Source organism: Alexandromys fortis, unplaced genomic scaffold, assembly GCF_014885135.2.
Source record: "Alexandromys fortis isolate MF-2015 unplaced genomic scaffold, M_Fortis_MF-2015_v1.1 scaffold_225, whole genome shotgun sequence".
Classification (NCBI taxonomy): Eukaryota; Metazoa; Chordata; class Mammalia; order Rodentia; family Cricetidae; genus Alexandromys; species Alexandromys fortis.
Genome location: NW_026068119.1, coordinates 2,043,652 through 2,057,094, shown reverse-complemented (window position 1 = coordinate 2,057,094; position 13,443 = coordinate 2,043,652). Strand labels below are relative to the sequence as shown.

The window sequence follows — 13,443 nt, the reverse complement described above, 5'->3', positions numbered from 1 at the left end:
TTCTGTCATTTACTCCTCCTAGGTGAGTCTTCTTCTTTTTGTTCTAGAGCTTTCAGGTGTGCTGTTAAGTCACTAGTGTGAGATTTCTTCACTTTATTTATGTAGGCATTTAGTGCTCTGAAATTTTCTCTTAGCACTGTGCTGTGGGATAATGCTCTTGTACACTGTAGAGATTTGTCATTCATATTAATAAACACTAATTGATCAGTAGCCAGATAGGAAGTATAGGCAGGGTGACCAGGCTAAGAAAATTCTGGGAAAAGGAAAGGCAGAGATATAGTCACCAGCCAAATACAAAGGAAGTAAGATGAGAATACCTTACTAAGAAAAGGTACCAAGTCATGTGGCTAAACATAGATAAGAATTATGGGTTAATTTAAGTTGTAATATCTAGTTAATAATCAATCTAAGCTAGTAGTCCAAATAGTTTACAATTAATATATGCCTCTGTTTCTTTGGGACTGAACAGCTGCAGGACAGAAATTTCTATCTACAGCACTGCTTTCATAGTGTCCTGTAGTCCTGTAAGTTGGGTATGTTGTGCCTTTATTTTTATTGAATTCTAGGAAGTCTTTAATTTCTTTCTTTATTTCTTCCTTGACCCATGAGTGATTCAGTTGGGCATTGTTCAGTTTCCATGAGTTTTTAGGCTTTCTGCAATTAGTGTTGTTGTTGTTGAATTCTAACTTGAAGTCATGGTGATCCAATAAGGATACAAGGAGTTATTCCAATTTTTTTTACATCTGTTGAGGTTTGCTTTGTTATAGATTATGTGATCAGTTTTAGAGAAGGTTCCATAAGATGCTGAGAAGAAGATCTATTCTTTTGTGTTTTGATAAAATGTTCTATAGCTACCTATTAAGTCCATTTGATTCATGACATTTGTTAGTTCTCTTATTTCTCAGTTAAGTTTCTGTCTGGCTGACCTATCCATTGGTGAGGGTGGAGTGTTGAAGTCTTCTACTATTAGTGTGTGGGGTTTGATGTGTGATTTAGGCTTTAGTAATGTTTCTTTTACATGTGTGGCTACCCTTGTATTTGGGGCATAGATGTTCATAATCGAGATTTCACTTTGATGGATTTTTTTCCTGTGATGAGTATGAAGTGTCCTACTCCATCTCTTTTGAATAATTTTGAAGTCTGTTTTGTTAGATATTAGAATAGCTACACGTGCTTGTTTCTTAGATCCATTTGATTGGAAAATATTTTCCAACCCCTTACAAGCTCTTATGGAGGCTGTTGGAGCAGCCTTCCTCTAGGAGGCTTGCCCATTGGCCAGCTATTACAACTGATGTAGGTGGGGAAGGGGGCCATGGCTTTGCCCTAGGGCCTAGGAGCTAGAGACTGTGTTGTCCAGCTGAGGGGCTGGTCACTTACCTCTTAGTCTGCTCTGTACAGTCACAGTCTGTCTCTTGGAGAATCACTGAGGTTGTAGGAAATGGGTAGGTTTGGAGGCAGAGTGGGACTTGTAGATTAAAGGGTCCTGTAGGGGGGTTTTGAGCAGCATGCCTGAAGGAGGTTTGTCCATTGGCTGGCTAGTGTACCAGTGCAGGGCAGGGCAGGACTTAGGATTTTGCCCCGGGGCCTAGGGCCTAGAGATTGGGCTCTCCAGCTGGTTGGGCGGTCACTCACCTCTTGGTCCACTCTGTTCAGTTGCAGTCTGTGTCTCTACATTGTCATTTTTGAGTTTTGAGAATTTCTGTGTTTGGGGGATTGATTTTTCTGGTTGGTTGAATTATTATTTGTTATTTTCTTTCTCCCATATTAGTTCTAAAGGTTTGCTGATTACTGTGTGGTCAAATAATCTTTTCATACACTGTAAAGGTGTCGTTTTTCCAACATACCTTCTGATTGGTTTAATAAAGAGTTGAATTACCAATAGCCAGGCAGGAAGAGGTTAGGTAGAGCTTCCAGGCAAAAAGAGAGAAGAAAAGGAGATGAATCTAGGTACAGGAGAAACACCAGAGGATATAAGAGGAAACAGGAATTGCAAGATGGAAGAAAGGTAAAAAGTCATGGGGCCAAATGTAGATTAATACAAATGGGTTAATTTAGTTTATAAGAGCTAGTTGGAGAAGCCTAACCTATATAGGCTGAGCTTTCCTATTTAATAACAAGTGTCTGTGTTGTTATTTGGGAACTGACAGCACAGAGAAAATCTTGCTACAGTACTGTGTTGGACACTGTGGTAGTATGAATGTAATTGGCCCTCATAATCTCATAGAGAATGGCACTATTAGGAGGTGTGACTTTGTTGGAGTGGGTATGGTCTTGTTGCAGGAAGTGTGTCACTATGAGAGTAGGCATTAAGGCTTCCTATGCTCAGGATACAGCCCAGTGTTTTAGTTGACTACCTGCTGTCTACTCCAGGACCACATCTGTCTGCACACTGCCATGCTCCCTATCATGATAATAATTGACTAAACCTCTGAAACTGTGAGTCATCCCAATTAAATATTTTCTTTATAAGAGTTGTCATAATCATTGTGTCTCTTCACAACAATGAAAACTCTTATTATAATGGATATAATGTATTCTTACCTAGTTATTCATCTACTCCTGTTACAAAATTTATTGTTTTATGCCCTTGAGATTGAGACAGTCTTAAGAATCCATTATACACTACTGTCATCTTGCTGGTCATAAATTGTTTTAGGTTGTTTTTGTCTAGAGATATCTATATTTCTCTATATTAAAAGTATGATTGTGAGGAGAATCAACACAGAGGGATACATACTTCCATGCTTCCATGGTCAAGTGAGGCCTTTGGTCCATTCTCAACAGATGGAGCAACTGATTTTATTTTTTGTTTTAGAGGCTTATCTCAAGATAAAATGACTCCTAAGGGTAATATTCTCAACTGGACTTAATAGTCAAAAAGAAAAAAATGCTTAATTTTGGCCATCTCCATGGTTTTATATACCCAAAAAGGAAATTATAACCAAAGATTAAAATGGCTCTTTTCTTAGCAGCTCATGAAATCACAAATCTGTATGAGATGCTGTTTAGACAATATTTTTCTCATTAAGGATTTTCTTCTTTATAAGGAAGATGCTGCTCATATATAGAACACTATGACCTTGGCTCAGATTCTGGGTTCATCACTCTGGAGTCCAGCATTGGAGACCAACAAAAAACCCTTGAGAAAAGTCCAATGAATACATTGTAAGCCCATCAAGAGATGCTAATGAACTTTAATTCTGACATGTGAAAATGTCCTTTGTTTGGGCCTCTATTGGTTCTCTGCCTAAGATTTGGATTGCTAATATAATCTTATTTTGTCTTATAAAGGAAAACATTTCATCGGAGTTTTAGTCTATTATCATCATGACAGGAAGCATGGTAGTATGTAGGCAGACTTGGTCATGGAAATGTAGCTGAGAATTCTACATATGGATCAGCAGGCAGCAGGAAGAGACAGGGAACCACTAGTCTGTGGCTCCCCTTTATCTTCACAGCCTGTTAGCTACTAATCAACAAGGACAAGGGGTAGAAGCAATGACAGAAAGCCTTGAACAGCCTGTGAACATGAGGATGACATCTGTCCAGGAGACTACTTCAGTGACTCTGCTCAACTTTACTCCAGAGTATAGGGAATATATAGGATTGGGAACAGTAGTTTGGAAATCACCTAATTTGCATTAAACAACATGCTCCTATCATAAAGTTCCTAGTTACAAGTCTTAGTTATCATATGTGGAAGTGTGGTCCTATTTGAATGTTCCTAGCACAATGTCTAATTACCATGTGGGCATCAGGGGTAAGAGTTTTTGCAGAGAACTGCTTCCAGGGTCATATTAGAGATACGTCAGACATCCAGTTCTAGGGACAGTTTCCAAATAAGGTCTACCAGAAAACAGGGTGCCTTCCACCAGGAAGTGGAAGTTATCCATGTTGCCCAGCTTGGAGAGAGCTGCCAGTCCATGATAGACTGCAACCTCTGAGTAGCAGGACCTCCCAGGACTAGGCATGGCTTGAGCTTTTGAAACCTCAAATCCTTCTCCATATGACACACTTCTTTCGACAAGGCCACACCTACTCCAACAAGGCCGCACCTTCTAATAATGCCTTTCCCAGTGGGCCTAAAGGGGCCATTTTTATTGAAACCACCACCTGGCCTCCATACACCTGTAGTCATAACATAGTGCATAATGCATTTAGTCCAACCTTTAAAAGCCCTCATAGCCTATAACAGTCTCAAACTTGTTTAAAAGTTCAAAGTCTCTTCTGAGATTCATGCAATCTTTTAACTTTAACCCCTGTACAATCAAAACAAAAAAGCAGATTATCTATTTCAACATATAATGGCACAGGATATTCATTACTTTTCCAAAAGGGATGGAGGGAAACAATGAGAAAATATTGAACCAAAGCAGGACCAAAACCCAGCTGGGTAGACTCCAAACTCTACATCTCCATGTCTGAGGTCAAATTGCGCTTCAGATCTACAACTCCTTTCAGCTTTGTTGATTGCAACACACTTCTCTCTCTTCAACTGCTTCTACTTTCTATTAACAGCTTTCCTAGGCAGGTATGCCACAGCTCTGGCATTTCCAACACTTTAGGATCTCCAAGGCAATCCAGGCTTCAACTTCACAGGAATGCTAAGTCTTGCCTTTACTTTCTTATATTACTTTATAGGCACTAGCCAAAGAGTTCCTTTCCACCTTACATATAACAATTATCCAGATAAAACCACTGATGAATATTCAAGGTCCCTTAGAAAGAACCACTGCAGTAGTACCCCAACTGCTGCACCTGACAACCCTACTCAACTTTAAAAGGGTATGTAGATCATGATCCCAGTTCCCTAATGAAATCTAATGTCACCTCTTCAGAGGAGGGAAAGATGAGGACAGGAGATAATAATAATAAAAAAAAACAGGACATACTATTTATGTATTGGGGCCTCGATTCATGCCCTTGGCCACAAATTTAAAATGTCCTTGGTTCTGTACTGCCAGAGGCCAGAATTGCCAAAGAGTATTTGTGGGCTCTGATCCCTGGTCTGACTCCTAAATGATTTCAGCGTTACTTCTTTAGATGAGGAGAATGATGAGAACAAGAGACAGAAACTGGTCTGGTAGGGGTTAGGACCTCAAAGCAGAAGTTCCATGCATTCCTTTGCTGGAGCAGTGCCAAAGTTAAACAGTTCTTTTTCTTTATTATCCCCTAAGTGAGTGCTTTTGCATAAAGCCTCTATGTGACTACATTGAAGGCGTAAGTCACAAACAATCCCACACCAGTTTGGAATTATGATTAATAGGATGGTTATTTATTTAAGGGGGAAAAACTTAAAGATCACCATCCCAGACAACAGCCCTCTGCGCAATCAGGAAGGGAGCCTAGTCGCCAGAAGCAGAGCCAGAAGCCAGAGAGAGAGCAAAGGGAAGTGGCCGCTTTTTTAAAGAGAGAGAGAGACCAAGCTCCAATGACCTGGTATCTCAGCGGCTATTGAATGAAGGAGCGAAAGGAGCTCCCGCAACAACACATAACTGAAACTGAGAGGAGGCACATAAACACCTTGCTGGGACAACTGAAATAATCAACTCATACTCCTCCCCATACTTCATCCCAGTTTCTGCCATTAGTCCTTTAAAAAGGCCCCAGACTAACAACTTGATGTTATCCTATCTCCTGGGACCCTTCCTCTTATACAAGAGCCCTTTTCTCTATCTATATTCTTCCCTCCCTCCTTCTCTCTTTTGACTCCTACCTATAAATCTATAATAAACTTTTCTGTTTATATTAAACTCAAAAATATGTTTTCTCAAGATTGCAATCTTGAGTGGCAATTGTTTACTTCCAAGGATTGAATATACAATTCCTTGCTTTCCTGGTTTTCATCATTGCTTATAAAAGGTATACCTGTGCTTTGTCCACCCACAGCTATAGTCTTCTTTATGTTGTTCTGAATAATTACATTTTCACATATAATTTTCAGTGTCTGAGGCTCATATTTAACTTTTCCAATGGGTGTCCTCCCACCTTGACCCTGGTTTCTTTTCTACCAATCCCTCAGTCTGTCAGACTCAGTTCAGTCCTTATAGTTGTATCCTTGTTGTTTTCCAAGTTGTATCGGTATGACAAAATATCTGACAAAACAACTTTTGAAAATAAGTATTTATTCTGGCAAATGATTTAAGGAAGTCCTGGCAACAGGCGCAACTAACTGTAGCTTTGGTAGCAGGAATATGCAAGCAGAGAGAGATAAATTCTGGTATATATTTAATATGAGTTAATGTTTATTGGGAAAAATAAGTAATGAATGAATTTACAACTTCTCAAGAGTGGATTTGGAAGGACTTATTTTATGTTGCAGGGTATATTTGAATAAAAACTAAGTATTAGACTATGGGTTAGGATCTTTGAAGAGATGGCAAATATTTTAGACTTTACAAATCACATACTACCTTCATCTACCTTCATTTTTATGTTTTTAACATTTTAAAAATAGAAAATCCATAACTCATTTATGGAGCCCATCATATATAATACCTCTCTGCATGAGGTGAGAAACAAGAAACAGTGAAGAAAACAAATATAATACATATGCATATCAGTAAAAGCCTTTTATCATTCTCCTCTCTGCTATCATCCACAAAAGCTCAAAATTTTTTTTAGTCACCAACTTCATAGCCTGTTATTTCAGAATGCTCCCAAGAAATCACTAAAGTCTTTTAATATAATTTTTTATTGAAAAAAAAATTCCGCCTCCTCCCTGCCTCCCATTTCCCTCGCCATCTCCCTTTTCCCTCCACCTCCTCCCACTCCTCTCCCCTCCCCCACTCCTCTCCCCCTCCCTCTCCAGTCTGAAGGGCAGTCAGGGTTCCCTGCCCTGTGGAAAGTCCAAAGTCCTCCCCGCTCCATCCTGGTCTAGGAAGGTGGACATCCAAACTGGCTAGGCTCCCACAAAGCCAGAACATGAAGTAGGATCAAAACCCAGTGGCATTGTCCTTGGCTTCTCAGCAGCCCTCATTGTCCGCCATATTCAGAGAGTCCGGTTTTATCCCATGCTTTTTCAGTCGCAGTCCAGCTGGCCTTGGTGAGCTCACAATAGATCAGCCCCACTGTCTCCGTGGGTGGGTGCACCCCTCGTGGTCCTGACTTCTTTGCTCATATTTTCCCTCCTTCTGCTCCTCCTTGGGACATTGGGAGCTCAGTCCGGTGCTCCAGTGTGGGTCTCTGTCTCTATCTCCATCCATCTCCAGATGAAGGTTCTATGGTGATATGCAAGATATTCATCAGTATGGCTATAGGATAGGGTCATTTCAGGTTCTCTGTCCTCAGCTGCCCCAGGAACTAACTGGGGACATCGCCCTGGGCACCTGGGAGCACCAAATCTCTTGCCAACCCTAAGATGGCTCCCTTAATTAAGATGTGTGCTTCCCTGCTCCCCTATCCAACCTTCCTTTATCCCAAACATCCCGTTTCCCAAGTTCCCCCCAACCTCCCCTTCTCACTTTTCTCTCCCCATCTCCCCTTATCCCCCTCCCACCCCACCCCCAAGATCCCATTTTTTGCCCGGCAATCTTGTCTACTTCCCATAATCAGGAGGATAGCTATATGTTTTTCTTTGGGATCACCTTCTTTTGAGTCTCTACCTATGGTATTTATATGTTATTAGTTTCATCTCATAAATCAACATAAAATTCAGTACATATTATCAAACCTACATATAAATATACATATATGTGTACATATATATGTACACATACACAAGTCAACTCAAAATTAGTTTTTTGTTTTTACTAACTTTACTACATATTTGTCAGGTCATTAAATAGAGTCACCTGAAGAACCACATAGACTTTTTTTGGTTACATGGCTTTCTTCCTCTTCCCATACCACAAATTAAGATAACTATGGTTTTAAATTATCTGGTTTGTCTAATTAAGATCATTAAACCTATTGTTTTATAATACGTATAGCTATATTTATAATTGTATCATTATTCCCATGGCCTAATATAAATTATGTTACTCTCTCTTGTCTTCTAGGATGTGGTGCCATAAGTTGTTGCACCTACAAAGCAGGCTGCAGAATTTGATGAAGAGAGGAGACATAGGTCAAGCTCTTCACCTGTCCAACTTTAAAAGTTTATTTTCCTTATCCATCCATTGGTGCCATACATCTTCCAAGTCTGTGAATTGTACTTGGCTCCAACATGAAGATCATTTGGGTAAGAGATGTGTGAGGACATATTAATTTTTAATTGTGGTAAAAACAGATAGCACACTAAAATCCCATCTTAGTTAGAGATAACTCTGCAGTGCTCCAGCCAAACTCCATACCCTGTATCATCTAAGAAAAAAAAAAAAAAAGAAAGCCTCAATAGCCATGGTAAAGTGTTTAAAGCATATAGACTAGGAATATTACAACTACAGAAAGTACTACAAGTTAAAGGGTAGAGCGAGCTTTACCCATTGTATTGATTCCTAAGGTTTCTGAAAGGATTTTAAACTGAATAGTGTCAGAACACACTCCAAGAATGGAGTTGTATGAGGGAAATTCTGAGTGCTTGTGAGAAAACTCCAAGAAAACAAGAGTCTTGTGACCTCAGTTTTTTTTAAAAGCACAGAATTGTTCTTGGAATTTGCTTTCATGTTCCTACCAGTTGTAATGAATAAATGTGAGTTTGTTTCAGCTGTTGTTATTCATATGCCTCTATGAAAAAACATGTTTTTGCCACATGTGGCTTGTCCTGGTAATTGTATACTTTACTCGGGTGATTCTTCTTAACCCTCAGATTATAAATTATCTTATATTCTGAATAAAGTTGGCTATATACATGAAACTTCAGAACACTTCATTTTTAGGCTCACTCTTCCAGGTTGACATGGCCAACTAGAGAAGTAAACAGATCGAATTAAACATAGAAATATATTTTCTCACAATGTCTTTGGAAAATCATAGTATTGGTAAGGCTGCACTCCCTTCAAAGGTCTTTGACAGAATCTTCAGTTAACCTATTCTATTTTCTTGGCTTTTTTGTTTCTTTGCTTGCTTGCTTATAGAATCATCACTTCAATCTTGCTTCCATTACATTGTCCTCTACATTATTTTGAAGTAAGCCTCTCCTTATAAAGATGACAATCATTATATCTTTTAAACTTGATTATATCAGCAATGACTACAGGTGCTCCAATGATATATTTATTCTGTATTCTCAAGTCTTTCATCAATGTTTTATAGTTTTGAATACAGAGATGCTATTTGTTGGCTAAATTTATTCCTAGGTACTTTATTTTAGGAACTAAATGAATGGAATATTTTTCTTGACTTTTTTTGTAGCTAATCAACTTTAAACTAATTTTTTTGGTGTTGGTAACTTGTTTCTTTTCCCTTTTATCTTGACTAACTTGGCTAAAGATTTATTAGTTTTATTTCTTTCAAGGAAATCATTTTTGGGTTCATTGATTTTTTTCTTATCTCTCATTTTCAATCTATTTCTTATCCATTTTTGACTATTCATTAACTTTAATTTGTTCTTGTTTTATTTCTTAATGTTATAACTTAGGCTGTTAATTTTAGATCTTCTACTGTATGCATTTATTGCAATATATTTCCTTCTAATCACTTCTTTAGTGCTTTCTTGATGGTTGAGAGATTGGACGCTTAAAAAAAGGAATCCCACACTAGCTCAGAACTAAGAAGTAGACTGGCATTTATTAAGGGGTAAAACTTGCAAATCAGGATTCTCTGCTTGAATGATGGATAAAGATGAGATCCAAAACAAACCGAACCAGCAAAATGGGGCCCAGGGGGAGGAGAGAAGGGGCAGGATGCACTTCCGCATCCAGGTAAATAGTCTATGAGGCCACGCCCCAGTAGGCAGATAGTTACTAGCTGTAAATCTTCCCACAGCATCTTCTAATTTTTTTGTAAACTGTATACTCATTTTGATTTAGTTCAGAATGTTTTTATTTTATTTGAAACTATTAAATCATATATTTAAATGCTTATAGCTTAATTTCTAAGTGCACAGTACTTTTATATTTTACTATTATTTATTTCTAGTTAATTCCATTATACTGAGAAAACATTATATATTTTTAGATTTCTTTAACCTTTTGAGCTTTGTTTTATGTCTCAGAATGTGGGTTTTCATGTGTACTTTAGAACACATGGTTCTCTGTTGTAGGAGGCTGCTTGTTTGTTCCCGGCTGCCCAGAACCAAAGTAATCTCACGGAAACCATATTATTTGCAATACTATTTGACCAATAGCTTAAGCGTATTTCTGGCTAACTCATATCTTAAATTAACCCATCTCTATTAATCTATGTATCACCACGAGGCTGTGGCTTAAGAGGTAAAGTTCTAGCATCTGTATCTGGTGGGGCTACATGGCTTCTCTCTGACGCCATCTTCTTTCTCCCAGCATTCAGTTTAATTTTCCCTGCCTACCTCTGCTCTGCCCTGCTATAGGTCCAAAGCAGTTTCTTTATTAATCAGTGGTAATCACAGCATTCAGAGGGAAATCCTACATCAGCTCTTTGTCCCACAGGTCAATTTGTCTATTTTTATAACAGTTATATGCCATGTTCATTATTATGGTTTTGTAACATCTTTTGAAATTAGGTAATATGATATCTCTACTTTTGTCCTTTCTAGCCAAAATTGCTTTGGATATTTGGAGCTCTTAAATTGAAATCTTTCTTCTAAGATCACAAAGAAGATAGAAAGGTTACAGTTGCTGCTTCTATTGATCATTAGACTCGAAACCTTAACCAAGGTAATTAGGTGAGAAAAAGAAAAGGTATGGTTTTTCATATGAAAACCATGAAGGTTCCACCACAAATACTGAAGTAGCTAGTACATTAATTAAGTGAATATATATACATATATATATATATATATATATTGAATAATCAGAAGGAGCCATACTGTTTCAGCATATGTATCATAGTTCTGAGACTGAGAATCTTTGGAATAGCATATAGGCCATCCCAAAAGTCATTCTTAAAAACCTCAAACCATCAATGTTTGTTTCTTTTGCCAATTGATATATGTGTAAATTGAGTCACATTAAATATTTATGCTACTTAGAAGTCTACCATTGTTTTTATTTTCTCCTTTTCTCATATTTTCTTTATGACTGCACAATGCTTCATTTTCTTCCAGGGATAAGTAGAACACCCTTACAATTTTCCATCTTTCCTTAGTGTACATATAGACTTGCATAAGTGTCTGTCGTTCCAAACATAAATGCATATTGGAGCTTTTCAAGACTCTTTATAATACCTCATTCTCTGGTTCATGTTATTAGATTTCTGGGTATTCTTTTACTGTGTTTCTTGCCTGCACAAAACCTAGGGCATGGATTTTTCTGAACTCTTTTCCAAATCAAGTTAGTTCACTTTGACAGCAGAACTGCAGGTTTTTTTGGATTGTCTACCCTTATAAAAATACTGCTAATGGAGCTAGAGTAGGAACAAAGAGCATCTAAAGCTGAGCACATGTCCCTGTTTTTACTAACTAAAGTTCAGTAGATATTTTCTTGAATAAATGTCTCTTTTTAAAATTTTATTTTTAATTTAGTGTAAATTTAATGCAACATGGTATTATGAGATACATGTAGATAATAAAATGATTACTTATTAAGCAACCTAATATTTATAAACCTATTAACTATACTCACATTGTATATTAGATTTATAGTCTTGAATATCTTCTATTCTACTATGTATCTCCTGATATATATTTCCTATTTCCTCCCAGTTGTCTTTTTCCCAGTAACTACTGCTTCAGCCTCTATCTCTGTATAGTTGAATTTTTTTTTTGTTTTCCACATAACATCTGAAATCATATCACATATTTCATTCCATGTTTGACTTATTTCATTATAGTGGCATATTATTTGTGTTTTAATAAAAAAAAGCTTTTCTAAAGATCAGTGCAAAGCAGCCACACTAGTCATTCATACAGATCAGGCAGTGGTGGCACACATCTTTAATCCTAGGCATCATAATAGTTAGTCATAGAGACCAGATTGTGGTGGTGCATGTCTTTAATCCCAGCACTAGAGAGGAATATAAGATGGGAAGAGACAGGTCTCGTGCTCAGTCTCAGTCTGAAGATTCATGGAGGGCAGGATCATTCATTTTCAGTCTGAGGTACAGGTAAGAGCCAGTGGCTGACTGCTTTGCTTTTCTGATTATTATTTTGAACCCTAGTGTCTGTCTCTGGGTTTTTATTATTTTTGGTTATAACTAAAAAGTTGGTTCATCTGAGAGCTAAGATACAGCCCTTAGAAAAACCTAATAAAACAGGTTACACAGCTATTCAAATCCAAATCTAGCCAGAGGAATTTAATTGAGAACCAATTTCAGCATTGCATTATAAGAATAGTGAGGAAAAGTCTAAAGTTTTCAAACAAACAACCTTAAGATATCCAATAACTTTATAGTAATTGCCAAATGTCAAAAATTCCATTATAGTTAACTGGACTCCTGTGCCAGTGTTAGATTTAAGGGGATTTAAGGGAGCAATAGTCTCATGAGGCATGAATTCACCTTTTGTGAACCAAATGTTAAACTCGTGGTCAGTGTGTAATAGAATTACCCCTGAAAACTAGATAGAATTGGTTAAAGGTGTTTTAGAGCCTGGTTCACAATTACAATAGAGTACCTTGTTCAGAGAAGAGGAAAAGATTATTGAATAATAGAGTAAAGCTAAATGTATGGAAATACCCCAAAATCAAATTCTTGAAGAAGGAGATTATGCTACTATAAAAAGGCAATCTGTATATGATGACCACAAACTGGATTTATGCAACACAACAGCTTTGAATGCTTGAGACAGAATTGGAGAAATAGGAAAGAAAATTGAGTAATATAACTTTAGGTTATATAGGACTGAAAGGAAGGCTACAGATTTCTTACAAAGATGGACTTCAGCAGTAAACAGAATGATACCAAATTCAGAAGCAAGAAAAATAATAATCAAATCACTGGCTTTTGAAAATGCCAATCTCTATGCAAAAGGATAATTAGGCTGTTAAAGCCTAGGTCAGCGCCTTTATAGGAATGGATTTGAGTTACAAGTAATATTCAATGTCAGGAGTATGATGGTGCATGGATATGAGAGGTGATTTCCAGATATTTGAGGAAAAATAGAAATGTCACATGTTATAATTGTGGCAAACAAGGATATAGACATGGTATTACTAGAAACAATGTTTTTTCTTTTTTTTTTATTATGAAAAGGGAAAAAAGTCTCCGCCTCCTCCCAGCCTCCCATTTCCCTCCCCCTCCCCCCACCCTTCTCCTCCTCCCCCCACCCTTCTCCTCCTCCTCCCACTCTTCTCCCCCTCCCCCCACTCCTCTCCCCCTCCCTCTCCAGTCCAAAGAGCAGTCAAGGTTCCCTGCCCTGTGGAAAGTCCAGGGGGCTCCCCCCTCTGTCCATGTCTAGGAAGGTGAACATCCAAACTGGCTAGGCTC

At 37.8% G+C, this 13,443-nt stretch overlaps 1 protein-coding gene across 2 annotated transcripts in view; it reads left to right on the top strand.

The window, feature by feature from the left end:
* Positions 1-13,443, top strand: part of Tmlhe (trimethyllysine hydroxylase, epsilon) — a 104,906-nt gene that overhangs the window by 49,255 nt on the left and 42,208 nt on the right. Inside the window, exon 2 of one of the 2 annotated variants that reach the window (XM_050124954.1) lies at positions 8,001-8,182. In XM_050124954.1, the coding sequence (XP_049980911.1) occupies positions 8,002-8,182 (181 nt within the window). In that variant the 5' untranslated portion in view covers position 8,001. Of the gene's footprint in view, positions 1-8,000; positions 8,183-10,711; positions 10,737-13,443 lie in introns of those variants that run through there. The other variant, XM_050124955.1, reaches the window with a different exon arrangement.